Here is a 17,769-nt window from a genome sequence, read left to right as displayed (position 1 = left end):
ATCTCTTGAGAAAGAAGAAAAAAAGAGAGGGAGAGAGGAAATGATGCTTCTTTACTTCCTCACCAAGTATAAACAAGAAACACACGCACATGTTTTTGTTTTGGCAGAGCTTTCAGCTTCTTATCGACTGTCATCTATCAATCCATTTCCTCGGGAAGGGAAGGAGGAATTGTCTGCTTTGCAGATCAGCGTCTATTCAGCGGGTGGGGAAGAGGGGGAGATGACAATTGGAGGGAGGCAAAAAAAAAGAATAAATCAGTCTTGCCACCATTCATGATTTATTCATGAGACACGTGAGTTTTTCATTTAAATGTGACATTCTCATGATCTCAATATTGTATATGCAAATCTAAAGATTTCTGTATCTCTCCACATGCCCAGCTTAAGTCTCGTCTCAGATCTGCAGCTCTGTAAATGCAAAACCGGTGCGGTTTGCACGGCTTCTGGTTTACTCCCTGTTTATTCTGTGACTCGAAGACCGTAAGCAACACTGAACTGTTTTTAATATCAGAGGTATAATTTAGATGTCATTATTATTTATTTTTTTATGACAGTGAACTCTCACAGTCAAGGAAATTACCTGTAGATTTATTAATGGTTTAACTTTGAGGTCTTGCCTGAGCGTTCCAAGCACTTCTCTGCTGAGGCAAGCAGTCGTTGCTCAGGACAGCGTGTCGGGATTAACACCGAGTAAACGCTGCGCAGCTCCAAACAAAGAATGTACACCTGGAGCCGTGCCTGCTTCGACACTTTCAACTCAAGTCTTGAAGTTGTCACTCAATAAATAAGATGGAATGATCTTGTTTGCAGGTTTCTAATGAAGATATGATTGATGTATTAGAACAAATGTCCCAAACAGGCTGATGTAGAGAGGACAGGCTTCCCGCAGCCGTGGTGCTCAGTTCAGGACATGACCTGACCCTGGGTACCATCCGTCGGTCTCTGGCTGAGTCTCCCACTACAGGGACACTTGGCAAAAGGAGAGGCGCGAGGCATGACCCCGCAAAGCCATGCAGACTCTGCTCCTGGCTAAACCAACAGATGCAAACGCCTGCACAGGAGGGACCTTTGGCCCAGTATTTGCAAAAGCGGATTGTGTAGGGAAAACGCTGTTCTTGGGGCTTTGCCTGATCTGTGTGGCCGGAACATCGCTGCATGAATTAGTTATGGGATCTTGTTGCCACTTAGTAAATAAATCGGAGCATAAATAATTTTTATATGCTATTGGGTCAGTTCTGTCACTAGGCTAATGCAAATACTCCTCAAACGTGCTATTGGCAAACAACCATCACATTCATCCGTAACAATAAAATCCGTAGGTTTTATAGCACTTTCTCACATTCAACACTTGCCTCCTGTTTTCTTGCCAAATTAAAGCCAGAAGTTGCTGAAGCCCATGTCTTCATATTCACTTGTGGTCAGGGCCCATATCGGCAAAAGTCTTCCTCCAATTCCATGACTTTAAAGCCATAAACGCTTCTTAAGTATCCATATAACCTAGCATCCTATCTCTAACAGTGGCCGCTTAAGGGAAGTGTAAAAGAAACTAAGCCTGTATTGAATGACACTTCCCTGGGGTATTAGCTCAGATTTAGGAAAATATGAATGTGGAGAGTTACTGATGTTATAAATTCAGGTCTTCACAACAAATTGCTTTAAAGAACTTGTGTCTTTTGACCCCACCTATGCCTTTGGTCCCACACTGCCCTATGACAATGAGATCCACAATTTAATTTATGGGGTAGACAACTACTTTTTTTTGGTTAATTTAATATGGGTCCCACTGTCTTTTCCATTACAAGAGATAATAAATGGTTGTTCCTGAGCATCTTGCTCATGTTGTTGCACAACACCTTTCCTCCAGCAGCAAAGCTGGCCTAAGAAATTAACTGAATACTTTGCATTATCTGCAAATGTCTTCACCGTGTTGATTGCTCTCTTTTCCAGATCGCTGATGAACGCGCTGAACTGCCCAGGTCCCAGCCCACCTCCCCGTGGGTCTCCACTGGCAGCCTCCCTGCGCAGGTGAGACCGCCCATTTGTTCCTGTCCTCTCTTTCAATCTCAAAACTAATTATCTAGCTCTACGAGGCAACCTCCTTCCAGCCCATGATGCTGGCTAGGAGCCCGCAGTGTAAATGTGTTTGCCTCTCCCAGTGATCTCAAACTTGCATTCAGCTGAAAGACAGGGAAAGATTACCAGGATAAAACAATCTTGCTGGAATTAAATATTCAAAAATAATTTACAGATGTTTTTTCCTTCATTCTCATGTCCTCTCTTGCCATGTCTTCAGTATGTTGAAAGGCTGGTACTGATACAAGCACCTCAAATAGCACACTTCACAGCTGGCCAGACTGGGAGCCCTGTCTTACCAGCCGGGGAAAAGAAACTCACACAGGGCTTACATTGTTATTTAAAGATATGCTGTCAGCTCGTCTTGGCCCCCATCTAAAATCTGAAAGGGATAAACATTTCCTTGCAAAAAAAAAAAAAATATATATATATATGCATATTAAATTCCATGAGTCAGAGAAGACTGAGTTTGCCAGGTTTTCATCATTTACTTGTTTTTAATATGGGTTTAGTGGCCGGTGTTTGCAGCCACGCTCAGCAGCATGGAGACAAAGCAGTTTACGCCTACGAATGCCTCAGGGATGCACTTGTGTGGCACGGAGCTGCTCACTCCCTGCCTCTGAGGAATGCGGGGACCTTTTTGCTGCAGGGTGCTGCTTGCAGAAATACTGAAATGCATGTTACTAACCAGACTGAGTGAGGCCCAGAGCTGGGTGAAGTGGGTGCTCTGGAAACCCAGGCCGTGAACGGTTTTGCCATCATAATTTCATTCTCCAGCAGTGGATAGAGCAAGCTTCTCCATGCCTTCCCACAGCTCTGCCTCCAAACCAAGCACCCCTGGACATCATTTGGGGCTGCATTCCTGAAGCAAGGGGCAAGGGGAATAAGCAGAGCTGTCACACGCACTCAAATAGGGTTTGATTGTGCTGTGCGAGTGGGTTTCCCCATGTGAAAGTCTGCTGGTGCCTGCGTTCACGTGGAGCAGGGGCGTATTCTTCACACAAGCAAAGAATGCGCTCCCTTGCAGACCTCGGTTTCTGCAAACGCGGCCCCTGTGAATGTAATCAACGTTGTGCAGAGCCGCTGAAATCGAAAACAAAGCCAGAATGATCATTGTGCTAAGTTTGGGTTCCTCATTGTTCATTGAATTACATCAGTGTTTTCTTTAGTTGCACAGTCAGCTGGCAAAGGTTTGTTTGAAATCTCGAGGCTCTCCCCTTTCAGGGGAAAAGATGGATTTCCGGGAGATGTGGGCTCTGCTCTGCATCACAGTGCTTGGGCTGCCGGGCCCGGGGCACGCTGTGACAGCTCAGCCAGCCCCGGGCCTGTCAGCGAAGGCTGCAATGCATCTGCAGGAGAAAAATGCTCTGTTTTTTTTTTTTTTCTTTGTATTTAACTTGCTGAAACTATTTTATCTGCTTTAAAAAACCCACAAAACATTAAAACTTGTTTTGTAGAGAATCCCTGTCCCCAGCTCCTGACCATAATGAAGCATTGTGTTTCACTGGCATTTTATCAAGGTGATCCTACGTGCCACAGACTGCGTTCCCAGGGCACTTCTCCCTGCGGCCATGCCCCGGAGCCTTGTTCCCTTGCCTGGTGGGACAGAGAATGGCTGTTGTGTCGGTGAGATGTGGAATATCAGGATGGGGTAAATACTTCTTTCCTCTGCTGCATTCACGTGCAAAGTCCTCTAGCACCCGTTGGGCAAGGAGCAACTGGTTGTTTCAGATCCTCAGTATGGAGCAAGTCTGGGTGCGTGCCTATGGGCCAAAGAAAACATGTGTGCTGCTGAATGGGAGCCATTGCTCATTTAAAATTATCTTGACTTCCCTCTAAAAGTCTGATTTTCATCATCCACAGTCTAACTTCCCCCAGAAGACATCTCTCCAGACACTTCCCGTGCTGCACCTCGGAGCAAACTCTTCTGGAAGTCGAAGCAGTCAGAACATGAGCTGTGGAGCAGTGGGTTTGGCTTTTTTAAAGTTGTATTTTTGTTTGATCCAGAGCATGTGCTGAGTGGCTCAGCCTGCACAGTCCATGCTGATTTCACGTTGTTTGCCTTGCTCCAGGGACTGGGTTTCTGACTTTAACCGTGTAGAGGAAAATAGTGGTAACATGGCAGAATCTGGGATGAAGTTTATTAAGAGTCAAAGCAAAAAGCTAGCATGGAAGAAGCTGTACAACATCCACGTTGTACAAGTTCCTTAGTAAGCCTGCAAAAGTTGGGAAACTAAGAAAAAGCTGTTATTTGCAGGGGGAGGTCTTGTATGGTCATGGAGAGAAGCTGGCCAAGGTGAAACTCAAGCCCAGAAGACCAGGGAGAAGAGGCAGAAGCAAAAGGCACGATGGAGAAAAGGGCACTGAGGGACTGTCAGGGCAGAAAGGGCATCGAGGCAGCAACAGTGGGTAGGGAAGGAGGAACAGGGGCAGAAACTGAAAGGAGGAAGAGTGTGGGTTGGGGTTTGGAGTATTTTACCAAGCTGTCCAGAGCTGAGAACCAAGGTCTCTGCAGCCGGGCCTGAAGACGACAGGGCTTGGCCTTGGACGTTGGTGGGAAGAGGTATTTTTTTAGTGAAAACTGAATTTATTAGGGTTAAACAATTTGTGATTTGTATTAATTTTGCAACTTCTTTCTGGAAGAGAAAGAGAAGAGATTCGAAATGTCTCATTTCAAGATTTTAAAAAATGAGGCATTTTCAGTTTTCACGTGGAAAGCAGGCTCTGTTTCCTGGCTATGGTAACTATCTGGAGATACAGAGGGCAGGAAGCAACCTGACACTTCGCTGGAAGTTTGGTTTCAGACAGAGGACATTTGGGGGGTTAACACATGATAATTCCCCGCACCCTCCCTGGCATTGCTGGCGTCTTTAGTTCTGCTGTTGAAATGAAAATCCATTATTTGTCCGGCTCAGCTAATAACACCGACCGGCATTTCCATGGGCAGCAGAAACCCTGTAGGAAGGCTGCCAAAAGCCCAGGGAGTCAGAGTTCCTCTTCGTCTTCAAAGCTTCAGGCTCTCAAATGCTTTAGCGATGCCATTACAAGTGCCTGATGTTAGGCTTGTGTCAAACCTCCCTTCTCCCTCACTCCATTAGCCCTGCAAGGACGACGAGGAACCATCTGAAGAAGCAGGAGTCATCCCAGGTCAGGCTGAAATAGCTAGAAGCCACTGATAATCTCCAGGTTCATTAACATTTTTTGTTTTTAAAAAAGGTAGCTTTCTGTCACTAGCAAAGTATAATATATATAGCAAGTGGAAGCTGGGATATAATTTTAGCCTTGATTCTTAAGGCAATAATATTTTGGGCTGTCAAGTAGTGGTGCAGCGTGTCCTCATGCATGGGAATACGTGCAAAGATGTTTTCAAAGTGTAGTACGTGCACCTAGCTTCAGATCAGAGGCTACCTTGGGAAATTCCCACCCTGCCATGAAATGCCCAGCAATGATATGTTGGGTGAAAGCAAAAGCAGAGCACTGGAAACATTAGAAAAAATCGCAACGATGAAACTGAGCTAAAATGAATTTTGACATTTAATCCTAGATCAATTGGAAAATCTCACAATAGATAATTTTTTCTTGTTGCCCTGGCAAAGCAGAGCCACATGAAACTGGTTTGGAGGGGAAAAAAAATTAATTTCTCAGATCAGCCGCCAGTCTTCTCACTGGGCTGCAGGTGAGTACAGGAGCTCCCTCCCACCGCCAAAATATTGAGTAAGTTTAGAGAAAGAAGCCAACTATGGCAAGCTCAGGACATCATTTATAAAACAAAAATCACTCTCTGCTGCATTGAAGAGCCTGAGAGGTGCTCTTGGAAAGATTAATTTTCTGGATAGAGCAGGGGAGTGCCGGCTTCCCCCCTCAAAATGAACAGACGAGATGATTCAATCGCATCGCTTTCAGAGCATGAGACCTTCATTCAAAGCATCGTTGTAAGAAATGACTCCTTTACTTTCGGAGGAAGAATACGGAGGAAACTGTTAAGCTTGGTCACAGTATGTGACATCCTTGAAATCAAAAGCAATACCTCTTCTCAGCAACTGCACAGTAAAATTAAAGATGTGAAGCCAAATTCATCTCTGGTGTAACACTCCTGCCAGTGGCTGGGGAGGCACCTGGGATTAATTTCCTCTATTATACGAGTGGCACAAGACCCTGACAAATTGTTTTGAATGTTTTTTGTAACATTTAGTTACAGAAACCTGGTTCACTAAGTCTCCGAGCTCCGCCTCGATGAGGACGGGATACTGGGCTAAAGGCAGCCCGTGGGGATGAGCCCACCCCTCTCACCTGGGTGCAAGGTGGGAAGCTGCTAGAATTTACTGATTTCTCATGTGGAAAAAATACCTCCATTGGGTGATTCGTGATCGAGGAGGGAAGGTGGATCTTGGCGTGCCTGCCGTGGTGAAGGGGCAGGTCTTTGTCTGGATCCGGAGGCTGGATTATTGGCTCGCTGCTCTTGACCAGCGTAATGCTGGTGGGGTTGAGCATCACCTCCCCAAACTCCCGGGTCGTCCAGTGACTCCTTCCCCAGACAGCAGCAGAGCCAGCTCACCTCTTTTTCTTTAGGGTAAAGCTTGTAACCTCAATCTGTGCAAGACAACGCCTGTATTTACCCTCCTGGACGTAGCCTGCTGCTTTGCTTACAGTTTGCCTGCAGAAAGCTTACGTTTTCCTGGGGAATTATAAATGTCAGCGTGGCATGCCGATGCTTGCTGTGCCAAGGTGAGAGCTGGGGCAGCACTGGCCCACACCCCCCTGAGATGGGTCTGGTCCTTGACCCCAGACAAGCCCAGACCCTCCCTCCTCCCTCCGGAGTGCACGTTCCTCTCCCTTACGTAGCCACCCTTATCTCACTGCCCCACATTTGCAGGAGCATCGCTGGCCAGGTCAGGTTTAAGCAAGCACTTATCACAGAATCCCAGCATGGCAGGGGTTAGAAGGGACCTCTGTGGATCACCCAGCCCAACCTCCTGACGAAGTAGGGTCACCCAGAGCAGGCTGCACAGCACCGCGTCCAGGCGGGTCCTGAATGTCTCCAGAGAAGGAGACTCCAGAACGTTCAGACATTCTTCTCCTCCCACGTAGCGGCACTGGGGAGGAGGGCAAGCTGCTACAGTTCCCTGTGAAGCAAGGATACCAGGCACCCAAACAGTTGAATAATGTCCAAAGGCAGATGCAAACCTAGGGCAGATCTGAGTACAGATGCCATGGTCAGGGCTTGTCAGCCAAGCAGCCTACAGCTGGCCTCCTCGGCCTGCATCTGACAAATAAATTCATTTTCTACAGTGCTGCCCCACGTCTTGGAGGAGGGGGTCTGCTGGTCGCTTGACGCTTTGAAAAATCAGGAGTGTCTTCTGGCGTGGGTTTAAGGAGGTGAGGTTAAGGACAAGGCTCTCCGTGCCTGTATTAGTGGAAGGATTTCACTGAAAGCATTGAAACTTCTGTCCAGCAGAAACAATATGTATGACCTTTGAGAGGACAGGTCTGCTAACAAAGCATAAAATACCCTTCTACGCTGAGACCAGCTTGCCGTGCCACTCTGAAGCAGCGGCTGTTGATGCAGTCCTGAGCTGGCTCTGCAAACTGTCAGCCATCATTCTCAAGCCAACGTGTTGACGTTGCCCCAAAGAACAGTTTATTGAGAAAACTCAGGAAGAAGAGGCCTCGTGTGAACTCTTGCCTCTGAGCACCGTTGCCCTCTCCCCGTGATGCCAAGCCGGCCACCCGGCGCTCTGCCAGCGTGTGCCATCTTCAGCTCACAGAGACCTGAGCTGCACCTCTGAGGGTTCGGGTACTCGCTGCCAAAACTCTTCGCAGAGTTAAACAGCCAGGTAATCGGTGCAGCCGCGTTTGCCACCTTTAGCCCACATAAAACCTGAGCTTTGTTATATTTTCATTTCATAAAAAGAAAGTCGGGGGAGGCTCTGGCAGGTTCCGCCTGCCCCCAGCTCCATTTGGGCAATACCCTCAAGGTTAGCAGGCAGCACAGAGCCCGCGTTGGACGTACCAAGGTGTCCAAGCGCTTGTATCACCCCGAACACGGGAAGAAACTCGCTGGTGTGTTTTACAGTATTGAGACCTTTTATCTTCAATTTTGTCACATTAATGGAGATTTTCTAGGGAAAATAATTCACTCAGAAGCATCAGCTGGTTTGGTACTCGGCCAAAGAGGAGCAGATCCTTCCACTTGGGAAGAAGAACAATGTGAGTTAATGTGTGAGCACCCTTCATGCTCCTCCGTCATGTTTGAGCTTGTTTTGTTTTGTTATATTTGGGTTTCTGGAATGTTTTATCCTATCAGTGACATTAATTACGGAGTAATTGCCTTAGTAGCATGTAACAACTCTCCTCTTTTTTTCAATGGATTTTCACACAATGTGTAAACTTTGCTGTATATGTGCTACGTTTCTTGTGTCATGAAATAATGTGTAGACAAAATAATGTTTTTCCTGTCAGAAATTCAATGGGCATCTAAAGCAAAGTGACAGGTGGTTAAATAGCTGCATTTGAAGGATGTCAAGAAGATTTTTTGGACAGATACCAAAACCCAATGCCAAAAAGAAGGCCTAATACCATCTGTTTTGTTAGCAGAGAGATGCAATTTTACATTAGATTTTAAATGACACAAAATGCCAAATCCATAACCTTGATTTGTGGGTCAAATCTAGCTTATCTAGACTGTGGATGTTTTTATTTACTAGCACAGTTCCTGACCCAGAGCCCACGCAGGTAAGCGAACACGCTTTCAATCAGACCCCTTTTAAAGTAATAGGAAGCTCCTGAGTTGCATTTAATTTTGTTTTGTATTACATGTAAATCCAGATGCAATGTGGATTTAATTAATCCAATTTCATTGCATTTTAATGTACACATTTGCATTGTGTTTATTGGCAATTGGTTTTATCCATTTGTTCAGCATTTTTATGACCAACGAAACTACTGAATATTTAGAGATCTCTGTACTTCCTAGCAGGGATGAGGAGTGCAGCTCTGAATTAAACAGCTCTCAGACATAAACTGGGGATAGGACTAAAATGTCAAGACTTAGCTGCATAATACAGTGGGAAAACGATATCGGTATCTTAAAGTAATAAACTGCATTGTGCTAAATTATTTTAAAAATCATTTCTGCAGGCATTTTAGCTGGCATGTTGAGAGCAGGAGGACTTCTCTGAAAGAAATAACGAAACTCGTAGATTCAGACACTTTTTCCTGATTCTGAAAGGTGCCTTTGAAATGGTGGTTGTTCAGGTTTAGGCTAATATTTAGAAATACTCACTGTAGAGTTTTCTCTTCTTTGTGAGGAGTCTGTGTGGCTTAAATGGGATTGCTGAGATAATCACACTCTACCGTTTCTGTTCCAGGGCTAATGTTAGGCATGAAATGAGAGTTGTCACGTTTGGAGCTCCTCTTTCAATGACCCTGGCCAAAGCAATGAAAAACATCCTGGGTTTTGTGACGAGTCGGCTGTGGAAAGAACGGCATCTTTTCATTGCTGTGTTTAGCTGCTGGGCTTGGCTCTGCTGCAGGTGCTGTGGCTCGGGTGGAATCGCTGGCTTTGCTGTCCCTGCAGCCATCCTGGCCCATCCCTCTCGCCTTTCGACACCTGGTCAAAACACAAGGTCTTGACTCATTTTTTCCTCTGTCCTCCATCTGTGGATCCGGGGTGTGTTCTGCTGGTCCATGGAGCCAAGTGAAAACTGCTCCTCTGCCGAGGGTCTGTTCCACCTCTCCCCGTCCCCTTTGACACCAAGGCCTCCCTATGGAGGGGAGCTTCGCTGGAGCTGAGCTACCCCGGAGGAATGGCCACTGCATGCCATGGAGGGGAGCAGCCTCTGCCGCAGCCCTGCAGCCAGCTCTGTGCCCGCAGCGGGCGTACGAGGTATCAGGAGGTGAGTATGCTCGACCTGCCCGGAGGTTTGCCCTGTGTTTTCCCTCTGCCCTAGATCTCCTCGCAGTGAGATGTCACCCAGGGATGGTCCTTGGAGGTCTAACCGACTTGAATTATTCCTGCAGGTTATGTTGGTACCAGTAATGGGCACATGGACTGGGGCTGTTCCCTGCAATTCTTTGCGCTGTTGAGATGCTCCTTGCTTGGCTGGTGATACATAACGCAAATTGAGCTGAGTCTCTGGGCTGGCAGGTAAGACCCATCCAATGTGGGCATCACTAGGGGAGAACAAGCACGTTGTCATCGTGAGGCTCAACATCCCCCTGCCCCAGTGGCTCCTGCGGAGCTGGGCTTTCCAGGGATGTTCAGCCTTCTTTCTGCTACCACCAGCTCTGAAAAAGGAGAGGCTGCTCTCTGAACTGCTGGGAAAGACCGAGACAGGATAGATACCAAAAGTGGGGTCTGGGTGGAATTTAGATACCTGCATCCAAACCCATACATGGGAAATTCCCCCGCTTGGGGAAAAAAAACTAGTAAGTGCCTGAATTCATTCAGCTCCCACCATTGGGACAACAGAGAATCCAAAGAGAGACCTTCCAGGGGCATGAGGGCACCTTGCTCCTCCCTAAGCTCTGCTGCAACCCAGCTGTGGGTGACCCGGCAGGAGCACTTCTGCTGTGTGCACACACCGTCTGCGCAGGGCTCCGGAGAGGCAGCCATCCTCGCCCGAAACCTGGCCAGTGCTGGCGGTGCCTTCGCAGACCCCTTAGCCTGGTGAGCCCGCGCTGCTCAGGCAAGATGTGCTGTGTGTCCCACGCCTGCTGGGAAGAGGCTCTGCACCACTAATCCCTCTGCCTTGGTGGGGACAGGTTGTGTAATGTCAGCCCTACGTAGCGAGGGACACCAAAGGGCGAGAGGAAGGCTGGAGTTCAGACAAATATGGCAGGGATCGGGCCCCTGTACTGGCACTGGTGAGGCCGCACCTCGAATGCTGTGTTCAGTTCGGGGCACCTCACTCCAGGAAGGACATTGAGGGGCTGGAGCGTGTCCAGAAAAGGGCAGCGAGGCTGATGAAGGGTCTGGAGAACAAACCTCATGAGGAGCGGCTGAGGGAGCTGGGGCTGTTCAGTCTGGAGAGGAGGAGGCTGAGGGGAGACCTTCTCGGTCTCTACAACTCCTGACAGGAGGGTGTAGTGAGGCGAGGGTTGGTCTCTGCTCCCAAGTAACCAGCGATAGGACGAGAGGAAATGGCCTCAGGTTGTCAGGTGAGGTTTTGGTTGGATATTAGGAAAAATTTCTTTACTGAAAGAGTGGTCAGGCATTGGCCCAGGCTGCCCAGGGCGGTGATGGAGTCCCCATCCCTGGAGGGGTTCAAAACATGTGTGGATGTGGCACTTGGAGACATGGTGTAGTAGGCGTGGTGGTGTTGGGCTGACAGTTGGACTTGATGATCTTAGAGGTCTTTTCCAACCCTAATGATTGCATGATCCTAAATCTGTATCTCCTGGTAGACCCCCACTCACTCCATAGTGCGGACACTGAACTGCCATGAGGGACAAAATACACTGAAACATGGGTGAAAACAGGCTGAAGAAGGATTTAACAGCAGGTACAAGTCAGAGGCTTCCTGAACACGTGGCAAGCCCGGGCAGGTCCCCCCGGCTCTGCGTGGGCAGAGCACCGCAGAGGCTGGAGGCATCTCGCGCCATGTCATTCTACCGGCCCTGGTCCGGGGTCGTGCCGGGAAGCCGACCGATGCTCAGCTCCATCAGGTTATCGTCCTCTGACAGTCCAACGAGGAGAAGGGCTGAAGACGCGAGGTGAGCTGTGAGAACATTTGTTCGATGAAGAGCGTCTCCTCTGCCAGCTTCCCTTAGCATACATCGGCAAAAAGCATTTATGGATATTAATAGCAATCACACTTTGCGACGACGGGTTTCTCAGATCAGTCTCGGTTTGAGGTCTAACGAAGGCAGATGAACGTGCAAAGTTTGACAGGGCTGATTGTCGTAAGTCTCGTGCTCCGGGAATCTGAGAAAACGGCGCTTCGTTTGGGAAAGACGAGCTCTGAAAGTGGTTTGAATGGGACCGCTGCGGTGTCCGAGGCACGGAAAGGGAATTGGGTTGCAAGTTTGGTGACGAGACGTGTTAGTTTTTGTAGGAAACAACAGAATTAAATCCTGCTTTAAGTGAAAAAGCTAATTCAGCCTTAACTGTAAAGCTACTAGCAATGAATCCACAGTATATGAAATATAATAATTATGATAATAAAGATAATACAGTAAAACCCTGCTAATTCATACTAATGACTCAGAGGCTGCTTACTAATTGCTGAATTTTGTGGATAAACAAGTCAGAATAATACATCATAAAACACACTTTGTTGCATTATTTTGACAACTCTCGTTTAGTTTCAATTATTTATACTTCATAATATACTAGTCGCTCTACTTGGGAGGGTTTTACGAAAAATAATGAAGCTCTAATAATTTGACATGTCAGATCAGTCTTTGCTGAAACAGGGAGGGAGGAAACCCAGCCCTTTCTGTGTGGGCGCAGATCGGGACGAGCACGGATCAGCTGAACCCAGATCTCCAAAGTTGTGATGCAAAATATTATCGTAGTCTACGTCTCTGCGATGCCTTTGACAGGGAGCCCTCGGAGCAGCGCGCGTTGTGGAGAACTCCCACAAGCCGGCCTGCTTTGCTGCTAAATGCAGAAGGATCGATTCTGATTCTCCAGAAAAATCATACAGTTTGAAAAAATAATAATAAATGTGAAGCAGTTTTTGTGCCCAAATCAATTTTTATCCTCAGATCAATTTTTTTCCGCCATCACGAGGGCTAAAATCTTGGTTTTAATTTAAATGAAGAGCTACAATTTTTACATAATCACTCGATTCCCAGAGCCGGCATTCCCTCGAAGCCCCAGCCCGCCTTCCCCCTCCCGAATACGGCAGGAGCCGGCCGTGCTCTCGCAGTGGAAGAGGCTTGGGGAAGAACTCAGCATTTATTTAGCTCCGTTTTCCAGCTACAGAGAGTCCTGTAGGGTGCATGTTGCAAGCATGCCTTCGTAGACGTGACGGTTTTTAAAAAAAAAAACCACAAAGAACCAAAACCCAAAAAAAGGCCATTTCCATTGGAGATTTGCCAGAAAACTGACTCTGTCGGCCCTGTCCTCGCTGTCTGGACCGGCTGCGGTAACTCGCTGTACGTGGGAATGGAACCACGCACCGCGGAGTGCTCCGTAGGTGCTGTCGCAGAACGGACACGCTGTCCCCTTCCAGCGGGCTGGGTCGCAAAGGGGCCTCTTGCGAGATGTGCAGAAGGCAGCGAGACAGCGCGGAGCCCACCGTGGGTGGCAGAAAGGGGGTGACCCCACGCGCCCCAAGGCCGCTCGGAGCATCCTCTCTCCCCACCCACCAGATCTGGGCTTTCGGTGCCGGTCTGCCCCGCGAGCCCCCACCCGTGGGGGGCCAGAGGGGGACGGCGGGGTGGGAGTGGGTGGGTGGGTGCTGCCTTTCCGACAGCGGGGTCTGTCGCGACAGAGAGGTGTGGAAAGCGGGGCAGCCCGGGGTGGGGGGAAGCTGGAGCTTTCTCCGTCTTTGGGAGCCAACACGGGTGGGAGACGCTGAGCCGGGCTTCTCTCCCCCGTGGGGTGGTCCAGGCCTTTTGGAGGCGAGGGTCGTGCTCGGGGTGGGTCGGCACGGTGCGAAGCATCCTTCTTCGGGGGGGCGGGCACCGGGGGGGACCAGGAGGCTGTCGGGAGGAGGGCAAAGCCGGGGGCGCGGTGTTGCGGGGGTAGAGGGGACGGGTGTCCCCACCCGGCTGTCGTCGGATGGGATGGGGGGGGGGGTGTCCCTCTGCCCTCCCTCACCAGCCGGCCCCGGGGGAAGGGAAGGAAGGGAATGGGGGAGGGGGGGAAGTCTCCAGCCCCGCCGCCGGCAGCGGTGCGGGGGCGGCCCGGCCCCGCCGCGAACAATAGCGGCCCCGGCGCGGGGCGGTGCGGGGCGGGCCGGGGGCCGCCCTCCCTCCCTGCCTCCTCTCCCCGCCCCCCGCGCCAGAGGCACCGCCGCCGCCGCCGCAGCCGGGTCCATGCCCGCTGGAGCCCCCGCCTGCCGCCGCCCGCAGCCCCGGCATGGACGTTAGGTTTTACCCCTCCGCCCCCCCCGCCGTGGGCTCGCTGCCCGGCGCCGACCCCGCTTGCCTCGGCCCGCTGGATTATTATCACTGCAACAAGGTTAGGGGTGCGGGGTGCGGGGGGGGGTGCTTGGCTTGGCGCGTCCCGCAACTTCTCCGCGGGGTGTGGGGGGGAGCAGAAAGGAAAGGGAAAAGTGGCGGCAGCGCTTGGCTGCTGCGGGAGGGAATTTTGAAAGCGGCCCCGGGAGCGGAGCGGGAGGAGCCGTCGGGTCCCCGGAGCTGCGGGGCGGGAGGGGCCGAGCCCCGGCGCGGCGGGGGGAGAGGCGGCGGGGGGCGAGCGGGGCTCTGCTGCGGGGCTGCTGCCGCCTTCCTTTCGGGGGGGGGGGGGGGGGTTGTCGTGTTTTCGCTGCGGGAGCGTTTGGCCCGAAGCGCCGTACGGGGGGGGGGGGGGGGGTGTTGTCGTTGTCGCGGTTGTTGTCGGGCACTTTTTGTTGTTTGCTGCGCCGGTTTTGCGGCTTCTGCGCGCGGCTGCGGGGCCGGGGTCGCTCCCGAGCGGGGGCTCCGTCCCCGTCCCCCGGCGCTGATGCTCCCGCGGGGTGCGGCACCCAGCCCCGGGTCTGGGGGGGGTGTTGGGGGGGTGGGTGCGGGGTGGGTGCTCCCCGAGACCCCCAGCACGGCGAGGGGAGCTGCCCAGCCCGCGCCCTCCCCGCTCGCTGCAGCTGCGAAGCGAAGCCCCCGCTCCTCGCACCGAGCCGTGGATGCTCGAGGGCTGCGGGACTTTTCCTTCGTCCGAGGGAAGCCGAGGGGAGGGGGATGGATGCTGGGCTGCGGGGATGAAGAGTTCTCTGCCAGCATCGCCTTCCTCGCGTGTGGGTAAAGAGCGGCAAAGCCGTGGGAAGCAGACCCCTGCGGAGGGGGGATCGACCCTGAGAAGCTCCGGGACACAGCCCGGGCTGCGTCCTCCTGGGCCAAATTGGGGTAATTGCGTTGGAAAAAGTTAATCAAGGGAGAAAACGCTCTCCTGCGTTGGGAGGGCGGCTCGGATGGCCTGGGCTCATCTCGCTGTTGTGATACTTTGGGATCAAACTCTTCAGGAACAACCTGCGTGGCTTCCCAGCTGTGGTGAATTAATCTTTGTGTGTCAATATACGTATTTAACTGTTTGCTGTCATTTGGGTTGCTTATCTGTTTTTATTAAGTTGTAGCAAACCTAATAATAGTTCTTGTTTATTTTGAGATGCCCGATGATGCTGAAACAACTGAAACTGATTTCTTCTGTATCCATGTACTGCTAGTTTCAAACCGGTTTATTATCATTGCTGTTGCTGTTAAAATGCTAAATATGCTCTTAAAGTACTAATAAGAGGCGGGTTGCCTGCGAGCGGGTCACCCGTGCTGCTGAAACATCAGCCGATGAGGTGTGCAAATGCCGAAAGTCCGGGATCGCGCGCGCCGCTGGCAACTGCAGCAGCCTCCAGATCCGACAGGAGCTTGATTTTTACCAGTAAGTTGTTAGATGTCAGCGTGATTTAGTTTGCCTTCCAGTTCTGCATGCGGGAGCTGGCACTCGTGGTCGTGTACGCCGCGCTGCAGGCCCTTGCTGTGGGGCTGCGCGGTCCCGGCCTCCCCCCGGCACCCACCTGAGCCCCGGGGCCCCACGTCGTCCGCTCATCCGTGGCCTGAATCCCTGAGATTAGTCCTGGATTAGGCGGTGGCTGCGCCAGGGCCTTGGCGCTGCGGCCGGGAGCCTGGAGGAGGTCGCCTCTCGGGGGGCTCATCCAGCATGGCCCCGGAGAAGGAGCGGGTGCCTGTGGGTGCTGGCCGGGGTGGTGGGACGCTGGAGAGGAGCACCCCAGTGCTGACCGTTGCCACCAGATGCTGCTGTTGCCGCTGCTACGGAGCATCTCCAGGAAGGGAGGAAGTGACTTACCCTTTGCTGCTCTTCGGGGCTCTTTTCTCCTTCTTTTCTTCTCGTTTCTGAGTTATCGAATGTCATTTGCTTATGCACAGCGGTGCACATCGGTCTGGGGGATGAGGCTGCTGGAAGGAAGCCAGAGGTGGAACGGGTTGCCTTGGTTTTCCTGGCCGGGCGCGGGTAGAAGGGTTGTCACTTCAGCATCGAAACGTGGCCGAGCGCGGAGCGGGCGGTGGCATCGCCCGCTGGCTTTGCGGGCTTCGCTGCGGGGTGGCGGGCGGCTGAGGATCGCCACCGGCACGCTGTTGTCTTGTGCCTGCTGTGGAGAGCACTGTCTGAGCACGCCCGCTTCCTCGGAGCCGCCTGGCACCCTCCGGGAAGCTCCCAAAACTCACCCAGGTCCCAACCCGATCTCTCCTGTCCCGTGCTGGTGGCTCAGCCCGGAGCTGGGCTAAGACAGCGTCTGCCTCCGAACGTTTCCACTTTAAAAAGCGTCAGAGGAGCGTGGGGTGGAGTGGAGAAATCAGAAGTTTTCCCACTAGCGCGTGCAGGTGTCCCCGATGAAATCCAGCTCTAGGAGGAGCCTGGGCAAGGAGCGCTTCCAGGCTCCTCGCTGTCCTCCTGCCTCGCCAGGTTTATGGAGGGGCTTTAAAGCCCTGCGATGCAAAGGGCTTGTTTTGTTCAGGTCGGGCTTTTATCCCCCTGAGGGCTGCTTCGTTTATTTATTTATTTAGGAGGGGGGCAGGCAGAGAAGCCGGGAAGGAGTGTGCAGTGTCACTGTGTATAAATGACTCGCTGGGAGCGTGGCAGAGCTCTGCCTGCGCGCCCATCGCCAGCGAGCTTGCCGGGGAGATGCGCTTTCGCCCAGAGCATTCTGAAATGTTAATGTAATTGTTCTGTGCCCTTACTGAGCATCATACGGTCACCGGGAGGGCTCCGATCTCGCCTGCGCGCCGCAGCGAGCCACAGTTCCTCTTTGCAGCTACAGAGATGCCTGTTGGGTATCAGCATTTCCATTTTCAAAAGGACAAGGGATGTTTAGAGGGATAATGAAATGGGAGCGTGTGTTCAGCTGAGGCCTCCCCAGGAGGGGGGCATTTGCACCTTTTCTTTAACCACTTCCGGAGCATCCCTGTTTTCCCTCGAGGGGCTGGCCACCGGGAGGGACCGGTGCTGGGGAGCGAGGGGCTGGATACCCGTGGGTGCAGAACAGGGTCCCTCACGCCGCAGCAGGCAGGGTGAGAAGGAGCCTTCCCCTCTGCTGGCTGCGTCTGGCGAGGAGGTTTTATGCACGGGGCGTGCTGGTGGCATCGAAGCAGGGGAAAAAGGGCTCGCCACGTAAACCGGTCTCCGTCACGGGTGATCCCGCACGGAGCGGCTTGCCCTGGCAGGTGGGAAGAGGAGCCAGCCCCAAGCTTCCCGGTGCCTGGGGAGCTACTGCTCGCAGCCTGGAGGACTGATGCTCCTCGGCAGGATTTTTAGGGTTGCACTGGGCTCGGCCCAAGGTGCAGGGACAACAAGGAGCGAGACCTTCCCAGAGCCTTCCACAGCCTCCCTAGGGGACACAGCAGCAAGTGTTTCCCACGCTGGGGTCCCGGCCCCTCGCCTCCTTCCCGTGGGCCAGATCCAGGACCTGCTCCATCGCTGGGACCACGCAGAAGAAATGCCTCTTGTGCCTTAGGTTGTGTCTCCGCAGCGGCCACGAGCGACTGGGGAGCTCCAGCTGGAAGTGGTACCGTCTCTGCAAG

General features: G+C 51.9%; 1 protein-coding gene across 1 annotated transcript in view; it reads left to right on the top strand.

Annotated features, from left to right (window-relative positions):
• The first annotated feature begins 14,041 nt into the window (after nt 1-14,041).
• TOX2 (TOX high mobility group box family member 2) overlaps nt 14,042-17,769 on the top strand; it is a 160,634-nt gene continuing 156,906 nt past the window's right edge. The window contains exon 1 of the mRNA XM_075438585.1: nt 14,042-14,206. Coding sequence (XP_075294700.1) covers nt 14,105-14,206 — 102 coding nt within the window. The 5' untranslated portion in view covers nt 14,042-14,104. The remainder of the gene's footprint in view (nt 14,207-17,769) is intronic.

This window comes from Opisthocomus hoazin, chromosome 18, assembly GCF_030867145.1.
Source record: "Opisthocomus hoazin isolate bOpiHoa1 chromosome 18, bOpiHoa1.hap1, whole genome shotgun sequence".
NCBI classification, from domain to species: Eukaryota; Metazoa; Chordata; class Aves; order Opisthocomiformes; family Opisthocomidae; genus Opisthocomus; species Opisthocomus hoazin.
This window is presented reverse-complemented; position numbering and strand designations above follow the sequence as displayed.